Here is an 18,344-nt window from a genome sequence, read left to right as displayed (position 1 = left end):
TTGTGATGTTGGACCATACAGCTTTTATACAAAACACAATTATCAAAGGTAACTTTCTAACAGTAATCCAAGAGGCACTGCCTTATATACTAAGTTAATATCTATACTGCAAACTTTACAAACTGTTACAATTTCTCATATACACTCATACACACACACTACTGCTTGGAAGGGTGCCACAGTAGGGTGTCTAGTCAGCCCAAGCATAACTACTCAGAAATATGGTATAAAGTCATTCACATCCTGCAAACTATATACATCCCTTCACTCATAACTTCTCACACACCATACTCCATTTTAAGTGTTGTCAGAATTTGTCAGCTGTACAGTTGTTTTTGCTTTCTTTGACCCGTCTGCACCGTACTCCCTCTTCCTCTTCTGTCTGTTGGTCTGCCCTTCCTCTTGTCTGAATTGGTGCCTGTCAAAAAGAAGTCACATTCACATTCAGAGACCAATACAGTTAATCTACTGAGCTGATAATGAAATAGGATGTGCCTTTTTAATGTTTGGTCAGACACAACATATAAAACTCTAGCTCATATACTAATGACATATGATCAAATGCATTTAATGAAAAGTGTTTTAGTATTTAAATCTTGGCAGCTTTCATTAGCAACTGATGAAATACTCTTAAAATACTAAAACAAAATGCCAATTATTATGCTGCTGCCATGATGACCAGTAATAAAATTTGATCATTTTGCTTTCAAAAGGTCTCAGTTAGCTAGAATATAACTCAAGGCCACCAGCCAACAGCGCCTTGTAGATAAAAAGTAGTAGTTTTTACATAAACATATTACTCAGAGAATCCAGCTTGCAGCTATATGAATGACTAATGTGGTGTTGGATATGTATTCAAATATTTTCCAGTTATAAAGTAGGAAAACTGGAGTGTCACTTAAAAAGGCAAAACAAATCCTAAAGACTGAATCTCTATAAAAAAAAAATAAAAAATCATGTAAAAAAAAAAAAAAAAAAAAATCATTGGAATGAACTATCATATCCCATGCTGCTGCAATATGTTTCTATGCACACTTATGCTAGTTACCAGACAAAGATATTTTACATTCTGAGAATTCCAGGTTTTCTCATCTCAGCACGTACACAAACACAGGATATCAAACCATAATTTAAGTGTGTATAATGCATAGGATGGAGTGAGAAGAGTCTTGGGTGTAGTAACTGCATATTGGTCTCAGGTGTAGTGAAGAGTGTTGGGATTTTACCTGGACTGCCAGCGTCGGCCACTGTTCCACACTCTTCCAAAGGAGGGAAGCCAGTTGGCGTCTGTATGTGAGCTGTGATCAAAGTTGGCGCCCACTCTGTTCGGTGGAAGCTTCCTCAGCTTCTCTTGCTCCTCTGGCAAAAGACATATGAGGCCATTTCAATTATACTCCAATATTTGTGAGATTGTTATAGATTTTTCCTTAAGCGTACATGGATATAACCTTTGTATCGATTAGGGCTGCACGATTCAGAAAATGTCACGATTTGATATTGATTTTTAGGCTCAAGATTCGATTCAAAATCGATTTTCAATTAAAAAAAATCGATTCACAGTTGGACACTAGAAATCTGGCAATTAGATGTTTTTGTAATGAAATTTATCGACATAAAAAAATTTGAGCTAAAACTGGACTTTTGACCTCTATTTGGAAGTTACTGTACTCTACACTGTCTTTGTATTGTCTGCAAAAAGTGATTAGTCACACCATGTCAAAAGGCAGTAACTTTATATTATAATAATAGAATATTTGGTTGCGGATCACTATTTACAAAATCATTATAGTAACACCTGTATAAAATCTAATGTATGACAGTTAACGGGCTACACCGTAATTTAAACGAGGCAAACTTTAATGGACAGTAAAACAAAGATAGAGTATTGTAACAACAGGCCGACACACAGTAACTTCATATTGACGCACGGCTAAACACAGGAGTATCTTAACTCAATTTGAGCGGTGAAAAACGGTGTTCTGCCTTGCTTTTGAAAATTAACAGAATTGACTCAAGATAATTATCCAGTCCTCAAGCACATGAAGGCATAAAAACAGCAGAAAACAAGACGTATAAATCACAGCACCAAGTGATGTGACACCAACTAATAAAACATATATTGCTTTTGGAAATTATCATAAATGCTGGAACATTTCTTTAAGCAAACAAACTGCTCAACTGACAACAAATGTACATAACACACAACTTTAAAAAAAAAAAAAAAAAAAAAAAAGAGTGTGTGTGATTCCTACTCTGTTTGAGGAACTCTTGGAGCGATGGGCCGATCTCCAGATGAGCTGCAGCTCCAGAGGTCCCCTCCAGAGGATCGGCCTGGAGCCAAGGAGGGACGGCACCTACGACAACACAGAGAGGCTAAAAGCTTATTCAAATCCCACGCAAGAGGTGAACTGAGCTCATAACTATTAGAGACACTGGGCTTGTGCACAAGCTTTAAGACGCATTGAAACAGAAAATTAGTAAATGTTTTTATTAAGTTAAAGGAAACCAATGTGCGTCCCTTAATACACATGCAAAAATTAAAACTTAGTTGAATTTAGCAAAGTAAGGATTTCTTTAGACATGGTTACAATTTAACTCAAAGATAAAATTTCACTAGCCTGGTCCTACCAGACTCTCGTACACTTCATTTGTACAGAGAGTCTGGCCACTCTCCATTGACAAGTGTTAACCTCCTTGTAAAGCCGGTACTCTGTTGAAGTTTAAAACTATTGGATCTGCCCAGAGCCACTCTGGATCTGCCATAACCAATCGCTAACGTTTGGACGTGACGTCGGCTTAGCATCGCTAGCGTTCCCCTTAGCTAACTCCTTCACCACTAACGGAGCGAGCTGGAAAATCAAACTTTTCCTGAACCCCGTGGGGAGGAGGGCCACAGCATCATGGCCACCAACACAACTCAGCAAAGTTTGTTCTTGCTCGGGCTTTAAATTCTGGATATTCGGCAGCAACGGACCGAATGGCTTCGCTCGCATCTTTCTCCGCCGCCATTGCGGAACTACATTTTTTATTTTGTGCCATTACGGAACTACAACTCTCACTCAAACTAGCGCACAACCTCAACGTCATCGTTCTCAGCCACTCCCTCTGTTCGCTGATTGGACCGGTTGAGATTTGGCTGGAGAAAACCCAACGCAAACCCAGATGTACTGAAGGAAAATGAAAATTGAGCGGAAGTACGTAGGAGGGCGTAGCCAGGCTAAAATTTCACCCCACTTCACCTGAAATCATCGCACACATCACACAGCTAAGGCCATGTATGAGGCGATTGATGAAACCATTAGCAACACTGAGAACATAAATTACTTTTTTTTTTATTATCCAATCCTGTTGATCACTGAATAAAGAGCTGAATTTAATATAAAATAAATACTAATGCCTTCTTATAAATAGAGATACTGTGTGTATTAATTTATACATAATAATAATAATGTTTTGTTTTTATTTTATTATAAAATTAAATAATATTTATCTCAATTTCTTCGAAGCAGTGCTTACTGTAAGGCTATATGGATTGGATTGGCATACATTGCAAGGTTTTCTACCCCTCCATGTGTATTTCTTTTTTCTTGTCTACACTGTACAGGTTTTTATACGTCAAATATTTATTTATAAAGTGAATCTACTACTCTCTTATTATTTATCAAATTATTATTGTTATTATATTTCCAATGTACTCTTGGTATTTCTTTATCATTCCATAACATTATTTTACTGTACCTGTATGAACATTTCCACTGTTTGATGAATCCTGTAACAGAAAAAAAAAACAAGTGATCAAATGAGGGCATTGTGAAACAACATAAAAACAGTCAACTTAAAACACTTAATTAGTTAATAGAGCAGTCCATCTACCTGATAGCCAATGAAAGTCAGGCCTTGTCCTGTTGCAGCTCGTGGTGCTTGGACCATTGACTCGACAAAGCTGCTCCCCGCCTGCTGCTCTGATCCTTGAGATGCAAATTGAGAGCTGTTCCCCAGACATAGAGAAGAGCCCAAAACAACAAAAGTATGTTCAAGTGCTGTTGTTGACAATGCAAAAAAGGATTAAATGTTGTAGGTAGACACAGTGTTACCTGACAGCATCCTCAGCAGACACGTCTGTGCCGTTGGGTCCGTTGAACGACTCCGGCTCTGCTTCACGCTGACATTGATTCAGGAAAAGCCAACAGTGGTTCATAGAGGAAGTCTGAGCACTAATCAGGCTTCAGCTCACGTTTTGATTATCACAATCCCCACACACTGCTTTGCCCCAAGTGTTAACATAAACATCTCTCGAATCGGCTTTGTTTTTCACTTATAACTTCAATCCATTTTACCCATCTCGGTTTGGAACTAAAAGCTTTATTTAATTTTTGACTATAACCCTGGAAAGGAAAATTACTCTCACTCTAAAACCATCTGAGCCATCAAGTACAAGATTTCACCAGCCACAATATTTAGAGGTAAACGGGATCTCCAGAGGATCATTGGTTACCTCCTGTGGCAGTTACAATCATTTAGTTGGAGAATGGTGTCATTTCCCATCTCATATGCAACTCAAAATCATATCACTATACAGGTAGAAACAACAGGCAAGGCCACAGTGATGGATACTGCCACATCATCCTTGGAAAACAAACCTCTAAAAGAGACTGAAGGACCTCTTGACGATGCTTCTCCTGCGCCCGGATGTGATCAGCTTGCTGCAGTCATATAAATAAAAAAAGAAGAAGAAAAAAACAGATTACTATGAGCGATGATACCCACGCAATATTTGCTCTGTAGTGCCACCGTTCTGAATTCTAACCGCTCGGCTTTGGCAGCCGCCGCTACATATACCCATGTGCCCCGATGATGTATCCCAGGGATGTCAAACTCAACTTCACTAAGACCTACACTGGAAAATGACAATCACATAAAGGGCCAGACATGTATAGTTTATTGACATTTTATTTAATCGAAAAAGTCAAATATCTTTGACTGGTTTATTGCATGTCTCACATAGTCTTTTCACATACAGATGGTCGACATAAAGCCCTAAAAACAGTGAGCAAAAAAGTTCCTTAGCCCTCATAGAATTTAGCAAAAGAAGCAAAACAAAGATGACATTTTTCATCCCTGGTTCTGTGGGAACGTCTGAGTCTCAATGTCAGAAATCTGCCAACGTAGTGCAGTGAATTGCAGTTCACAATATCAAATTGTCTAATACTTCAGTTTATGACCAAAACTAATGACATCAGCCCATCAGATGGTGACTTGCTTAACATCAGGATGTTAGCATTGTCTGTGGGAGCATATTGTGGGAGCCCCTAGCATGGCTGTAGACTTTTAGTGTTGTTAAGGTGTTATCAAAGTTAATGAGAAGTTCATTTAGATTGATTTTGCATTACCTGTGTTATGAATTCATCCTCCTTCTCCACAAATGATTCCAATGCTTTTTCCACCTCAGCTTTAAATCTAAAAAAAAAAAAGTAATAAAAAAGGCCTTGGTGAGAATCTTTTACTCTCCAAACAAACTTACATAATATATACTTTTGGCTCACCAGGCCTACCTTTCAGTTTCCTCCTCTGTGATGATGACCTTGTCTCTAAACTTGGGGTCTGCCTTATTGTCCCACCAGAACTTGTGAGTATTCTTCCTGTGTTCGGAGCTGAAACCAGACCCATTTTAAAAATGTCAAAACAAAAGCAGTTAATCACAGCAATTCAAAAGGGACAATGTCATAGGTATGAGAACTTTGTCAAGCCCACAGAGGTTTGACAAAAGTATGAGCACAAAATGTGCAAGTCAAGATGACAAAATCAACCTTCTGAAGTTTTCTTTTCTAATGCAGAACACACAACACAGATGCTATCCCAAAACTATTTCCTCTAGTTACATTGCTTCCTTATAAGAAGGGTGCATTTAGGGTGTTTTTAATAACATTTAATGATAAGGACCAATTGATAATGTTTGCTTTAATGAAAACTGTATGTCTCAAGTCATACCTGTTTTACAAATATGGCAGCCAATAAAAAATTAGGTAACTGTCTTGTTGAGTTTTCACCTTGGTTTACAGTACTTTTTCCATTAGCTTAATGAAGCACTAAGCAAAACATATTGCATATGCTAATATTAATCAAAAGATCTTTGATTATATACTTTTATAGGATACAACTTACAAAACACTTGACTTGTATAAAGTCAATTTTATTGTTATTCTTCGTCATTGGTGCTTTCTATACAGTATTTATACATCTATATACTTACTTTTTCACATAGTTGTGTACATAATAGTCCTCTTTATCCTTGTTTTGTCCAGCTTTGTTGTTGTTTTTAGCTTATGTGTCTATTTTCGAGTAAGTTCATTGAGAGCAATGCAAAAAACAAATTCCTCGTATGTACATATAATTGTTGATTTTGATACTGTCTGCAGTCACTACGACAAACACAAGTTGGGGGTTCAAGTCCCTGTATGGACCAAATATGGAGTGTGGAGTGGCAGTTGGAGAGGTGCGCCTCCTGGGCACTGCAGATGTGCCCTTGCGCAAGGAAAGAACCCCCAAACTGCTGAAATGTGTGTGCTGTGAGGGATTTGCAAGCGATACATTTCAACTGCCAATTACCTTGTGGATTGTGTGGTTTGACAAATAATTAAAGCAATTTTAAAAGTTCTGTTTTTTTTTTCTGTTTAAACCCTAGGATTCTCTGTGTCGAGCATCCTGTGGTTCTACTGGGTGGATGTGAAGCAGGGCGTCAGTGAAAACAAAACAAGTTAAATAAAAGTTAATCAAAGAAAACTTACGTGGCCATGTGTTCCAACAAGCCTCCGTACAGCACAGTCATGTTGCCGTCTGTAACATTTCTTTCAATTTCAAGCCCACAGCAGTAGCACCAGAACGTCTGCTTGTGCTGGGTGCAATCAAACTTTTCTACTTGTGGTTTTTTAAGTGTTCGGCGAGCTTCTTTCACCTAGAGGACAGGGGATAAAACAAACACAGGGACACACAAGTTACACTAATTAAAACTGATTATACCTTAAAACGTGTTGTTAAGTAGCACACGATATTAATCATAACAAAGCGATGAAATAAGTGACATTGACACAATATAAACATTCTGATTGTGACGACGGTTCGCAGCTAATGTTAGCATCCGGGCTAACGTTAGTAATTCAAATTCAGCAAGGTGGAAGAAAATCTTAGCAAAAATACTCAACATATTATACATCAGTAAGAATCAATTGACATTAACCTACGTACCTTTTCTAAAAATTTAAGGAGAACCACTCTAAGTCTGCTTTGGTGATTTTTTCCGAAGATGTGTCCCTTTCCAGTGAATGTTGTTTGCCTACATATGGCACAGTAATATGCACCCATTTAGACAGTGTGTAAAACACTAAAATATGCTAAAGCTGAATTGACGCAGTCTCTGAGCTAAAACTAATAATTTATTTTCATTATTTTCTTTTCTAATCCATCTACACCGGCAAAACACATTGACAAATATAAAAGGCAAAACACAATACGCTAATAATCTACTACAGGAAGCAATGCCGTCTTGTTATGCTTCCCCCCCGGAAGCTGTTGTAAAACTGTTCCGTCCATAGATCTATGGTTCCGACTCTCATGCCAATAGATCAAGTGTTGCTTTTTTTTTTTTTAAATAATACATATTAGGTTAGTGGTGAACAGTCTGGACCAAGAGGAGCCAGAGACAGAATAAAGAGGAACAGAAGGAACTCTGCACCAATCAGGACGGAGAGCAGCTTGTGCTGAAGCAGGAGCTTGTGCTGAGCAGTTGTATACTTGGAAAGGTAGTGAAGATCAGACTCTATACTTGAATCATGATTTAACTGAGAATGCAGCTGAGAGAGAGTGTATTGTTATTTTACCAGTTATAAGCTCTGTGGTATCAGACTCATGACCAAAAATAGTTAGTACGGTAGATAGAATAGGGTTAGGGCTGTTAAGATAAGATATGATTACAAGACTCAATACTAAAATGGCATTATAGCCTTCAGTTTTACATAAAAAGACAAAAACATTATTTGAGAACTTAAACAGACTCAAAGAAGAGGTCACCATTACTTATTGTAATGAAGTAGTACATCATCAACAATGCCAACAAGTTCCCTTTATGTTACTTTATCACTCATTTCTGTTAGCTCTAAAACAATTGTAATCTCCCAAATATTTGTTGCACAGTGAGTTCATAGTTCCTACAAATATTTGACCTGTTAAATGAATTTATTTGACTATTTAGTTATGGAGAATATTTGATATAATCATATTGAGGGGGCAAATGTAATCCTCCAAGGTAGCAAAGCTAGAATATTGGAAACTTAACTCAACAGTATTTAAACAGCCTACATTAAATACATTTGCGCATTCATTGCTTGTTTATTTATAAGCCACAAATTATACTAAGGTAACTCGGTTCAGCCTTTGCCTGGTTACAGCCATTGACATATAGGTTACAGCCCTGACGATGGTGTTAAAAGCATGTCCTGTAAAAATGCCAATACTTGTAAGCGGAACAAAAGACAAACGCATTTCCCTGTCGGAACTTAACAGTGTAACATTAAGCGGAAGTAAACAGAAGCCATTCGCGTTGCATCCATGGTTAGCGCATGGATTCGAGTTAGGAGGTTAGTCCATCGGTAAAACTTCGAGTCTCCTCGATTAATTAAGCAACAATGGCCTCGGTTGACTATTTGAGAGAGTTTGTCAACGAGCGACTAACTGCTGCTGCTGAAGAAATATTCGGAGTTTTTAAAAAAACGATCGTCGAGTACGAGGAAGAGATTGGTCGTCAGCGCAGACTGCTGGATGTCGTTCGGAAACCTGAAATAAAGTTACAGATAATAGGTTTGTAAAACATTAATGGTCTCACAAAATACTAAAAGAAGAAGAGCTGACTCTTATATCATCTAATGGTTTAAATACATACTTGGTGTATTTATTTGCTCAGATGTCCGTATTTCTATCATCACAGTGTTCTCCTATTCCCATTATTCTCTGTCCCTCCAGAGCTCCCACAGCAACATGTCTCTAAGGAGGAAGAGGAGATTCCCGCTGAGCAACAACTCTGTATTCAGGAGAGGAACTCCAGTCTGGACCAAGAGGAGCCGGAGCCTCCACAGATTAAAGAGGAACAGGAGGAACTCTGCACCAGTCAGGAGGGTAAGTAGCTTGAACAGTTATGAGGATACGGGTCACTTTTAGCAAAACACTTGAAAACCATTGAGGATATAGTAGTGGCTTGTTGGCCCACATGAGAACACAAACAGGTGAGCCATTTATTTGCAAAACATGTGGGAGAGCTTTCAGGCTGTGACTTGAAGAGCACACACTGGTGAGAAGCCGTACCTTTGCTAGACATACAGGAAAATATTATTTGATGTGTCTCAATTGGCACAACGTAAGAGATTGCATGGAGGCAAGTAGCCTTGTACTGTTAACAATCCCCAGGTTTGGGGGGTGGGGGAGGGGAGCTTTACATACATATTTTTTTCTACTACTATGGGTCAACAGTTAACACAAACGATTTGAGATACATTTAAATGCCCTCTGTAAATGGTGCCCTGCTCGTAGGTTTTACAACTTGACCTACTTTCACTTAAATACGGTGCAGTAAACCACGACGATGGTGGCTCTCCATCGTGATGTCGGCCAGCCATCACGATCGGCACAACCCTAAAACTGATTATTTATCAAACATCTCATTGTGTAAATATTTTCTGAAAGCATATTGCCGCAATATCGATATTGGTCAAAAATATTGTGATATTTGATTTTCTCCATATCGCCCAGCTCTAAGTGTGACGTTATATCTGTTTTACAAACTGGCATTATAGATGAGAATGTTTATCAGGATGCAGTGATGGAGTACTAGGAATCAAGTCTCTGGACTTGTGACTTGACTTGGACTCGCGGATTGATGACTTGTACTTGGACTCTTCCTCGAAAATCGGACTTGAGCATTCATGAAAAAGGACTCAGACTTTGGCTGAAGTTTCTGACTACATAGGTTGTTCCGAAGTTTTTTGTTTCTAACAAATCGGACATAATTTAGCCACTGTTGTTGCCCGTCGCTCTAACGATAGTCGGCCGTGCTAACGTTAGACCTGTCACTTCAAGCATGCAGCGGAGCAACATTATGAACGCAATCCACCTCCGGTCACTGGATTTAAGATGTCTTGCCTCGCTGAAATACGTCCGCCAACCTACTAACGTTATTCAAACAGCGAAGGAGGCTGACAGCGGAGCTCCGTTCACTCGCCCAGTACAACCACACTACAACAACCTAACTTACCTGTGTCCAAGGTAGTATTTATACAACTAGCTTACAACTATTTTGTTTTGAAAGGGAAACAATGTTAAAGTTGTTCGATTTGAGTTTATTTTACTACTTTGCAGTTTGCACAATACAAATAGTTTAGCTTCTGTAACTGTTTCATGCATTCCCCTTCATATAAAGTTATTGTATAATGTCGTGGAGCCAAACCCTTTAGTAATAAAAGCTTTTAGTAAACATGATGACATTAACATGTTTTTGAGATATTCTATGTACTCCTGACAGTAGAATAAGCCATTATAAACCTATATAAAGGTGGCCCATTATTATTTATTTAAATTTATTTTAAGAAGTTTGATTACATTATATTTGAATGCATAGTTGTTTTTTAAATAACAAATAAGAATTCAATACATTACATCTATGTTATTTTGTCTTAGTTAGGAAAGTAATGTTTAGTTAGGAAGGTCTGGTGCCTTTACTCTCTTCCTTATGGTGGAAGGAAGGTATGAGGTGGAAGGTATACAGTTTATTATTAATTCAGCAACGGTATCGGATCGGTATCGGGTATCGACAGATACACAAAGCCCTGGCATCGGTATTGGGACTGAAAAAGTCGGATTGGTGCATCCCTACTTGACAACATACTCACTGACATCACTCACTCACTCACACGCTGCATTCCCACTCTTACTTTCTCTACTCTCGTAATAAAGGAATTGATATTGATATATGCAACTGTAGTGCATGATTCCCAGGCTCCCTACTTCATGTTCACATTTTGAAAATGCAGAGAGATGCACCCTGGATCGTGAAGTTCGCCTACACAGATTTTAACATTAAGCTGGATGGATTAATATTGAAATATCAATATATTAGGTCGCTGCTGTATTACTGTGTTGCTAAGTGTATATGTAATCAATGAAAAAATTATGCTGGGTGGCAGGAAAAAAGTCAGTAAATAAACTCCCTTTGCAATTGTGACAGTGGTGTCATTTTAGTTTAATGTAGACCCATTTTTATAAGTATATCAGCTCTTTAAAAGGTGCCAGAGTGGAGAAATGTAGGCAGTCTTGGAATTCAACACAGACTTAACCTTGATGACTCGACTCGGATTCAAACTCGGGTAATGTTGACTCGACTCAGACTCTTCTTTGGTGACTCGGACTCAAACACTGGGGACTGGACTACAACACTGTCGGGATGTAAGGGACGGAGCTGTGGTTCAGGGTAATTTGTTGTTCCAGACTGAGCCATCCTCTCTTGGCTTTGTACTCATTTGAGGTTGTCAACCCTCTTGGTTCAGGGAGGAAAAAAGTTTTACCAGTTTACCTAACTTTAAAAGATTTTTTGCCACATAAGAGGTCAACTATTGACCCCATGCAGCTTGTCCTACTGTGTAGAGAGCAGGGTTTTGGCCTGTTTGAGGGCATTGTTTCTTACGATCTTGCTTTGTTTATTGGTCATTTAGGTGAGGGTTAGAGTTCTTGCAACATTGCTAGGAGCTGCTGTCTCTATTGGAGGGTGCTCTCCTGGTCAAACTATGTCGCAATTTCTAAATTACCAAAGCATTTTGTTCTGCATTATATTTTGTAATTAAAAAGTTTTCATAGTTTTCATTGGACAAAATATACGCAGATGTCAATATATATGTAATGTGCAAAAATCAGATGAATCGGTCAGGCTCTTGTAAAACGAATCAGATATCCCATACTGAATGGGAATGAAAGCAAAATTGTGATGCATCAAGAATAGTTTGATAATAATTGAAAGGTACTATATAAATAAAAAAGTTAAATAAAAATAAAAAAAGAATGAATCGTTGCTGAAATAATCGTATTTGAATCGTGAGGTCCCTAGTGATTCCCACCCTTACTATTTAGTCTGCTCTTGTCTCTGTGCATAGGTATTTTATACATTTAACTGTGTTTTTTGTTGTTGTTTTTTTTCTTCCAGAACACAGCTCAATTGACTCAAATTCAGGAGCTGTTGCCTCCCTTGTCTTATCACTGAACTCCTGGAGCAGCCTGAACATCCCATCCCCGAGTACTCCAGAAATGTCTGTGACCACTCTCCCCAACAGACCATGGTATACCAACTTCAGAGTGGACTTGGATAGGATGCCAACAGGGATCAGAACAGCAGCACTCAGTCTCACGAGACCATCGCCGCCTGACAGAAGAGAGATGGTGAAGGCTGTGGTGGATCAGATGCGTGAGCATGATCTCAATCCATCAAGAACTGTTTGCCACAACATTGTTCGGAACATCATTAGAGAGTATCCAAGAAGTTTTGCTGACGTTGATCGAAATGGAGAGTTTGTGGGAGATGGCTGTAGCTCACTCCTCTTGCAAATAAAAACAAGAGTGGAGTATAAGAACCGCAACAACCCACTTTCACGGCGCAGGCGAAAGAGAAGGTCCAACTCTGAGGGTGGAATCCTGTCAAGAGGCCCAGTGGACCAGTACGGCTGTGTCAGGTGGGAACCTTCAGACCTCCCGTCAGGGGAAACGGAGGCGACACTTGAGGATGTAAGGAGGCAAATGGTAACCATGCATTCAGAGGAGGGAATGGCCGGGGCAGAAAGAGCAGTGAAGTTGCTTGAGAAAACGTACACAATACAACGGCGATACCTTAACATGACCCCTCCACCCGCCATATCGGATGTGAAAAAACAATGGCCTTTTCTGTTTGCTCAGAGAGGCATGTTCTCCCACTTCCTTCACCTGACCGACATCTCCGTCGTTGCCAAGCTAACAGAGGCTATGGAGCGAAAAGGCGATACGATCCTTAGGCTCTGCCAAAAACTCAACAAGAACCCAGGGGTTGATGAGGTCCTTGCCAACTATGAACCTAACACGGCCGAAGACAAGGCTGTGTGCGTAATACTTCTCCTGCTGGCTTACTTTAAAGAAGCAAGGGATGCGATTATTCTTCAGGCCGACGTAAGTGCACTCACAAACACTTGCCCTCTTGCAGTCTAATTCGATCCCTGTCGCTCAACTACACACCATGTCAAATTTATGATAGCATTGTTTTATTTTAAAAGTTCTATTTGTAAGATTTCTAACAAGCTGTCAGTGACAATTATTTAGACTCAAACATTATATGTTCGTTAAATGGGATTATTTTCGCAAAAACTCTTTTCGAGTTAGCACGTTGCTCAGTTACATTCGTTAGTTTGTCTGGTTTGTTGGGTATGAATGACAGCATGGGCTGAGCTGAGAGAGGACTCTACTGATCAAACACACCATCGGAGAATGATTGAGAAATTGTTAACTTACACTTTTAACTCTTACTTCCAGCCGTTTTCCACAGCTGCCGATATCCAGAGGACCCTCACCTTACCCAGCACCCCTCGCTTGATCGTATTAGGTAAAGACAGTAGATGTAAAGACATCCCTTTCATTTAGGGCTGGGTATCTTCAAAAATATTCAATACCAATACCGGGACTTCGATACCGGTTCCTAAACGAAGAAATTGCGACATTACTCAACATAATCTCACAAATCTTTTTATTTATTTATTTTTGAGCTCCCACTACGTGAGCCCATTCTCTGTGCGAAACGTAGAGTTTTTCCTGCATGTCTCTATGACATGTAAAGTTAGACAGACAATCACAAACATTAGATCTTGCTAGAAGCATGCTGTATGCTTATTGGCTCATTGAGGATGATGAGATACACGCCAAAGGTATTGAATGACGAGGCATTTTTCGGTACTCAATACTTTAGGGCCGAGACACATCAGGCCGATTATCGGCCGTGGGACAGTCTGGCGAGGTCGGTGACTCAAATCGGTTCGGTGTGTCCCGTGTCGTCGTCCGTCTGAGGGGCTGTCGGCGTTCATTTTGGCCGACCTGACATGTTCGGTCGGCGGCAGGGCCGTCGGGACTCACCCGGAAATGACGAGCGGAATGAGGTGGCTAGTCTCTCAAAATCTGATGAATATTTTAAACTGACCTTTGCTGAGCCAAAATGAAGACAGATTCAGCAACTGCATGGCCTATTTCTCGCTTAAAATGTTTCCAGAAACACGTTTCAGTGAACTATTTTAGTACAATATGAGATCGTATTCTGAACGGCCGCCATGACAGTGCAGGTCTGAATTTCCGGAGAAAACAAACCCATGTGACGCGTTCGTCCAATCAGCTGCCGGTTTTCATTTCTTGGGCAACATTACAGATTAGTGCCGCCAGCTGTTATAGAGATGTATTACGTCTCGTCTCCTCTCGTCTCTTTGGTCTGTTCTGTGGCAGTTTTTTGGACGCGACGGATCATATCGACGGGGTTTTCTGTCAACGGTCGGCCGTCGGCTATATGTATCTACACCATTAGAGGCAGGGGAGGGTCGGTGCCTAAAAAGTATTGAATTCGATACCCAGCCCTACTTTCATTTTTTTTCTCACAATATTTGACATATATTTTGTATTTTGTTGCCCCAGTCATTACAGTACAACATTTGAAATCCTAATAAGGTCAACTAGCAGGCTTGGGCGGTATCACATTAATACAGTATAGCAAAAGATTAAAACATTTTTTTTTTTATATTAACTTAATGTAACCTATAAGAAATGCTGTGTTGCTATATTGGGTTACCAGGAAACCGCTTGGGCCCGAGTTTATTTCATGTCACCTATTTATTAGCAAACACTGTAACACGAAATCCTATCAGGTTAAATCTTCATTATGTCTATCTCAGGGGAGCTAATGAAGCCGAGAGCCTGGATGCTTTCAATTGAAGGACAAGTGGTAATGGGACCCCATGCTAACTTTATCAATGGGATTGCTGCTGTCTTCGCAAGTTACTACAACTTCAACTTACAGTATCCTGAGGAGGCCGCAAGCACCCTAGAGTTTATCCAAAGGTAATGTAAAACACAAACCAACACTATGTGCTGCTTGCTTTCGCAGGATCTATGTTTTTAAGACTGTAATACACTCTTCAGATTTTCCCGGGTTATGTTATTGACGGTATTCCCTAAACGTTTTAGAGTAGTGGTTTCGTGGGGTCCTTGAGGGGGTTCCAGGGCGTCCCCAGCACAAAGGGAAATCAATTATTTTCACTATAATTCCATCCATAAGTAACACAATGACCGAATGTATGACTATTTTGGTCATGGGTTACAGTAATACACCATTTAATATTGACATGTGTATCACTCTTCGCACATGCAAACACATTAAACTGCTCAGGACCTTAACTGCTGTGTTGGTTTTGTTTTCAGATGTTTTTTGGGCATAAATCCGGAGAATGGCTCCAAGGCAGAGAAGGCGCGTGGAGGTATCAATCCACACGTGTGCACCCTCATGAGGAAATTAATGGACCTTGAGTGGATGTCCATGTAGGCTTTTTTTAAAAACCTTTGACACAAAGGCTTCTTCATAGGTGGTTTTGGGGCATAGCCTGTGACGGCATGGGATTAGCATAACTCTACCTTGTTTGTAAAAGTAAGACTCTTGTGTTTTCAATGGCCCTAATTTATCAACCTAACGTAGAAACCAGCGCACATATGAGCGCAGAAATCAGTTTACGACAGGCTTCACGCGTGATTCATGAAACGTTCGTATCACACCAATCGGAGCGTAAGAATGGTTGTGTGTTTTGTGGCTCGGGGTCAGCTATGAATGACAGCATGGACTCAGCTGAGCGAGGACCAATCAAACGCATAATCAGTGAGGCCTGGATGTAATAAATTCCAAATTACCCTTTACTTACTCTTTAATTCCTGTCGAACACGATTGATTGATAGACATAGACATTTCTGCAGCACCACAATACTTAATTTAGAATGGTATTTTAATACATTTCACCTTTTAAGAAATATTGCAGCCTCCTGCCATTTTTGATATCGCACTACGCCATATTTCAATTCAATTTTAATAAATTGTTAGTTTTCTCTGAGCTGGTCAACATTTGTGTGTCAAATCAAACAAACACTATGGCTTTTTATTTGATTTTCATCTGAATGGGATTGTATAGTCTACAGTGGACTCTCCATTCAAATGCTCAAACACACTATTGAATACGTTGGTAACCTTTGGGTGGCATTTACGTCCAGACCCTGAGATTTCAAAGAAAATGTAAATCATCACTCTCCTATTAGGGGTGAGAGTCACCCGGGCCTTCACCATTTCATGCAATAACGATTATTAGGGCTACATGGTAATCTTAATTAAATTTACACAGCATAATATTTCTAATTATTGTTGTGACTTTTAATTATATTGGCTATAATTTTTATAATTACAAATTTAAATGTAACTTTTTCCTTTTTAAATGTACATTTTAATGTAGGGTGGGCAGGGCGATATACCGGTAAAAATGTTACACCGGTAACAATTTGTGCTATGGTGTAACGTAGCCATATTGTTTCTGCGGGATGAGAACATAGTAATATGATCCCCAGCTGTGAATATTTTAGTCAAATAGAAATACCAAGGTTGTAGAGTGTTTTGTGAAAAAGATGTATGTGTTCCACAAAGAGAATATTATACTGTATACAAATTGCACTACTGACACCCATGTCACACATATGTTGCCACAGAGCTAAAACATTAACTTTTTCATTGTTACTGTCCAAAATGCTAAACACATGTTTATTTGTATGTTATAATACAAACTTTATATTGGTGCTACGATTTCATGTATTTTTCATGGAATTCTTTTTCCTATATACATTTTTAAAGAAATTGTCTTTGAATGTATGTATTGTTAATTTACAATAAAGATGATAAATTACAATATTTGTATGCATTTACATAAAAATAAGGGTCAATGTGTTTCACTAAAATTACAGTTTATGTAAAATGACAGTATTTTAATGTACTATACCTGCTGTAAATTACAGGAATTTATTGGCTATGGTTGCAGTAAAAATACAGTAAAGAATTGTAAATTACAAGTGATTAGGGTACAGTACAGGACCAATAAAATATTTTACTTTTACAGTAATGGAATGGTTGGGTTACTGTGAAAACAGTACATTGCTGTACTTTTACTGTAAATTGTTATGAATGAAATTAATTACAAAGGGCTAGAGTTAGTTTAAAGTCATTTCATATTTCCTTGCTAATCTGCCCAAAGTTATTTGATTAGTCAGACTCACAACGTGGCTAGGCTAACAATAGCTAAAATTAACTTTGGATACATCAGCAAGGATTTATAAAATGACTGTTTGTCGCTGACAGTGTCCTACCACTTTCAAGCGTTAGGAACACAAGCAGCATATCACTCAGGGGATCGGCATATGCCACTGTACCACTAGTGACATACTATAAGCAACTTTTTAAACTCAGCATCACTATGACTGCTGCTGCTGAAGAATATATTCAGTTTTTTTTTTTTTTTTTAGTCGATGAATAGAAGGATGAGACTGATTGTGCGCACAGATTTGTTTGATATTGTTTGGAAATATGAAATAAAGTTACACATAATAGGTGTGTAAAAGCAGCCTTGTATTCAGGAGAGGAACTCCAGTCTGGACCAAGAGGAGCCAGAACCTCCACAGATTAAAGAGGAACAGGAGGAACTCTGCACCAGTCAGGAGAGAGAGCAGCTTGAACTGAAGCAGAAGACTGATGCCTTTATGTTGACTCCTACTTATGAGGAAAGTGACTACAGTGAAGATCAGACTGTCAAGATTCACTGGAATACCCATAAGGATAAAACTTGACAAGTTTTGTTGAATGAACCTGCTGTTTTTTGTTTTTTCTATCAATGTGATTTTTATTGTTTGGGCCTTTTGAGATGACACAAACACATCTAATAAAAAATCATCAATCAAGGTGTTCTTTGATTACTTTCCTTTTATGCTACATATAGTTCTTAACTAAATTGTACGTTTAAATGTCAATTGTCAGGCCACTACATTAACTTGACATGACAGCTACAGTTAGTTGATTAAAATTTTTACAAACAAAATTTGTAGTGAGTTTATGATGCATTGTTACTATCCATCAGTATGTGATTTAGGCAAGTACATTCCATTTCATATTTTTAATTACATTTTCTGATAGTAATTTGGTATGTTTGTTCACTCAAATTTGGGATGTGGGAATTTGT

At 38.8% G+C, this 18,344-nt stretch overlaps 2 protein-coding genes across 3 annotated transcripts; one reads left to right on the top strand and one right to left on the bottom strand.

The window, feature by feature from the left end:
- cenatac (centrosomal AT-AC splicing factor) lies at nt 1-7,688 on the bottom strand. The gene is made up of 11 exons (XM_028578484.1): nt 7,243-7,688; nt 6,786-6,952; nt 5,553-5,651; nt 5,391-5,457; nt 4,641-4,703; nt 4,095-4,162; nt 3,874-3,988; nt 3,739-3,769; nt 2,253-2,354; nt 1,227-1,359; nt 1-418 (listed from the first exon to the last, which is right to left on the bottom strand). The coding sequence occupies exons 1-11, from the start codon at nt 7,357-7,359 to the stop codon at nt 298-300; spliced, it is 1,083 nt and encodes a 360-aa protein (XP_028434285.1). The 5' UTR covers nt 7,360-7,688; the 3' UTR covers nt 1-297.
- Nucleotides 7,689-8,583: 895 nt separating this feature from the next.
- LOC114555745 (uncharacterized) lies at nt 8,584-18,066 on the top strand. Of its 2 annotated transcripts, XM_028578371.1 has the most exons (7): nt 8,584-8,850; nt 9,013-9,165; nt 12,236-13,224; nt 13,585-13,654; nt 14,982-15,147; nt 15,508-15,563; nt 17,746-18,066. In XM_028578371.1, the coding sequence occupies exons 1-7, from the start codon at nt 8,679-8,681 to the stop codon at nt 17,793-17,795; spliced, it is 1,656 nt and encodes a 551-aa protein (XP_028434172.1). In that variant the 5' UTR covers nt 8,584-8,678; the 3' UTR covers nt 17,796-18,066. The 2 variants fall into 2 exon arrangements, with proteins under 2 accessions (XP_028434172.1, XP_028434171.1); XM_028578370.1 differs by having other exon boundaries at nt 15,508-18,066.
- Nucleotides 18,067-18,344: the final 278 nt, after the last annotated feature.

The sequence above is a fragment of the Perca flavescens genome, chromosome 5, assembly GCF_004354835.1.
Source record: "Perca flavescens isolate YP-PL-M2 chromosome 5, PFLA_1.0, whole genome shotgun sequence".
In the NCBI taxonomy this organism is placed as follows: domain Eukaryota; kingdom Metazoa; phylum Chordata; class Actinopteri; order Perciformes; family Percidae; genus Perca; species Perca flavescens.
Note: the sequence above shows the minus strand (reverse complement) of the source record. Positions and strands in the feature narration are given on the sequence as shown.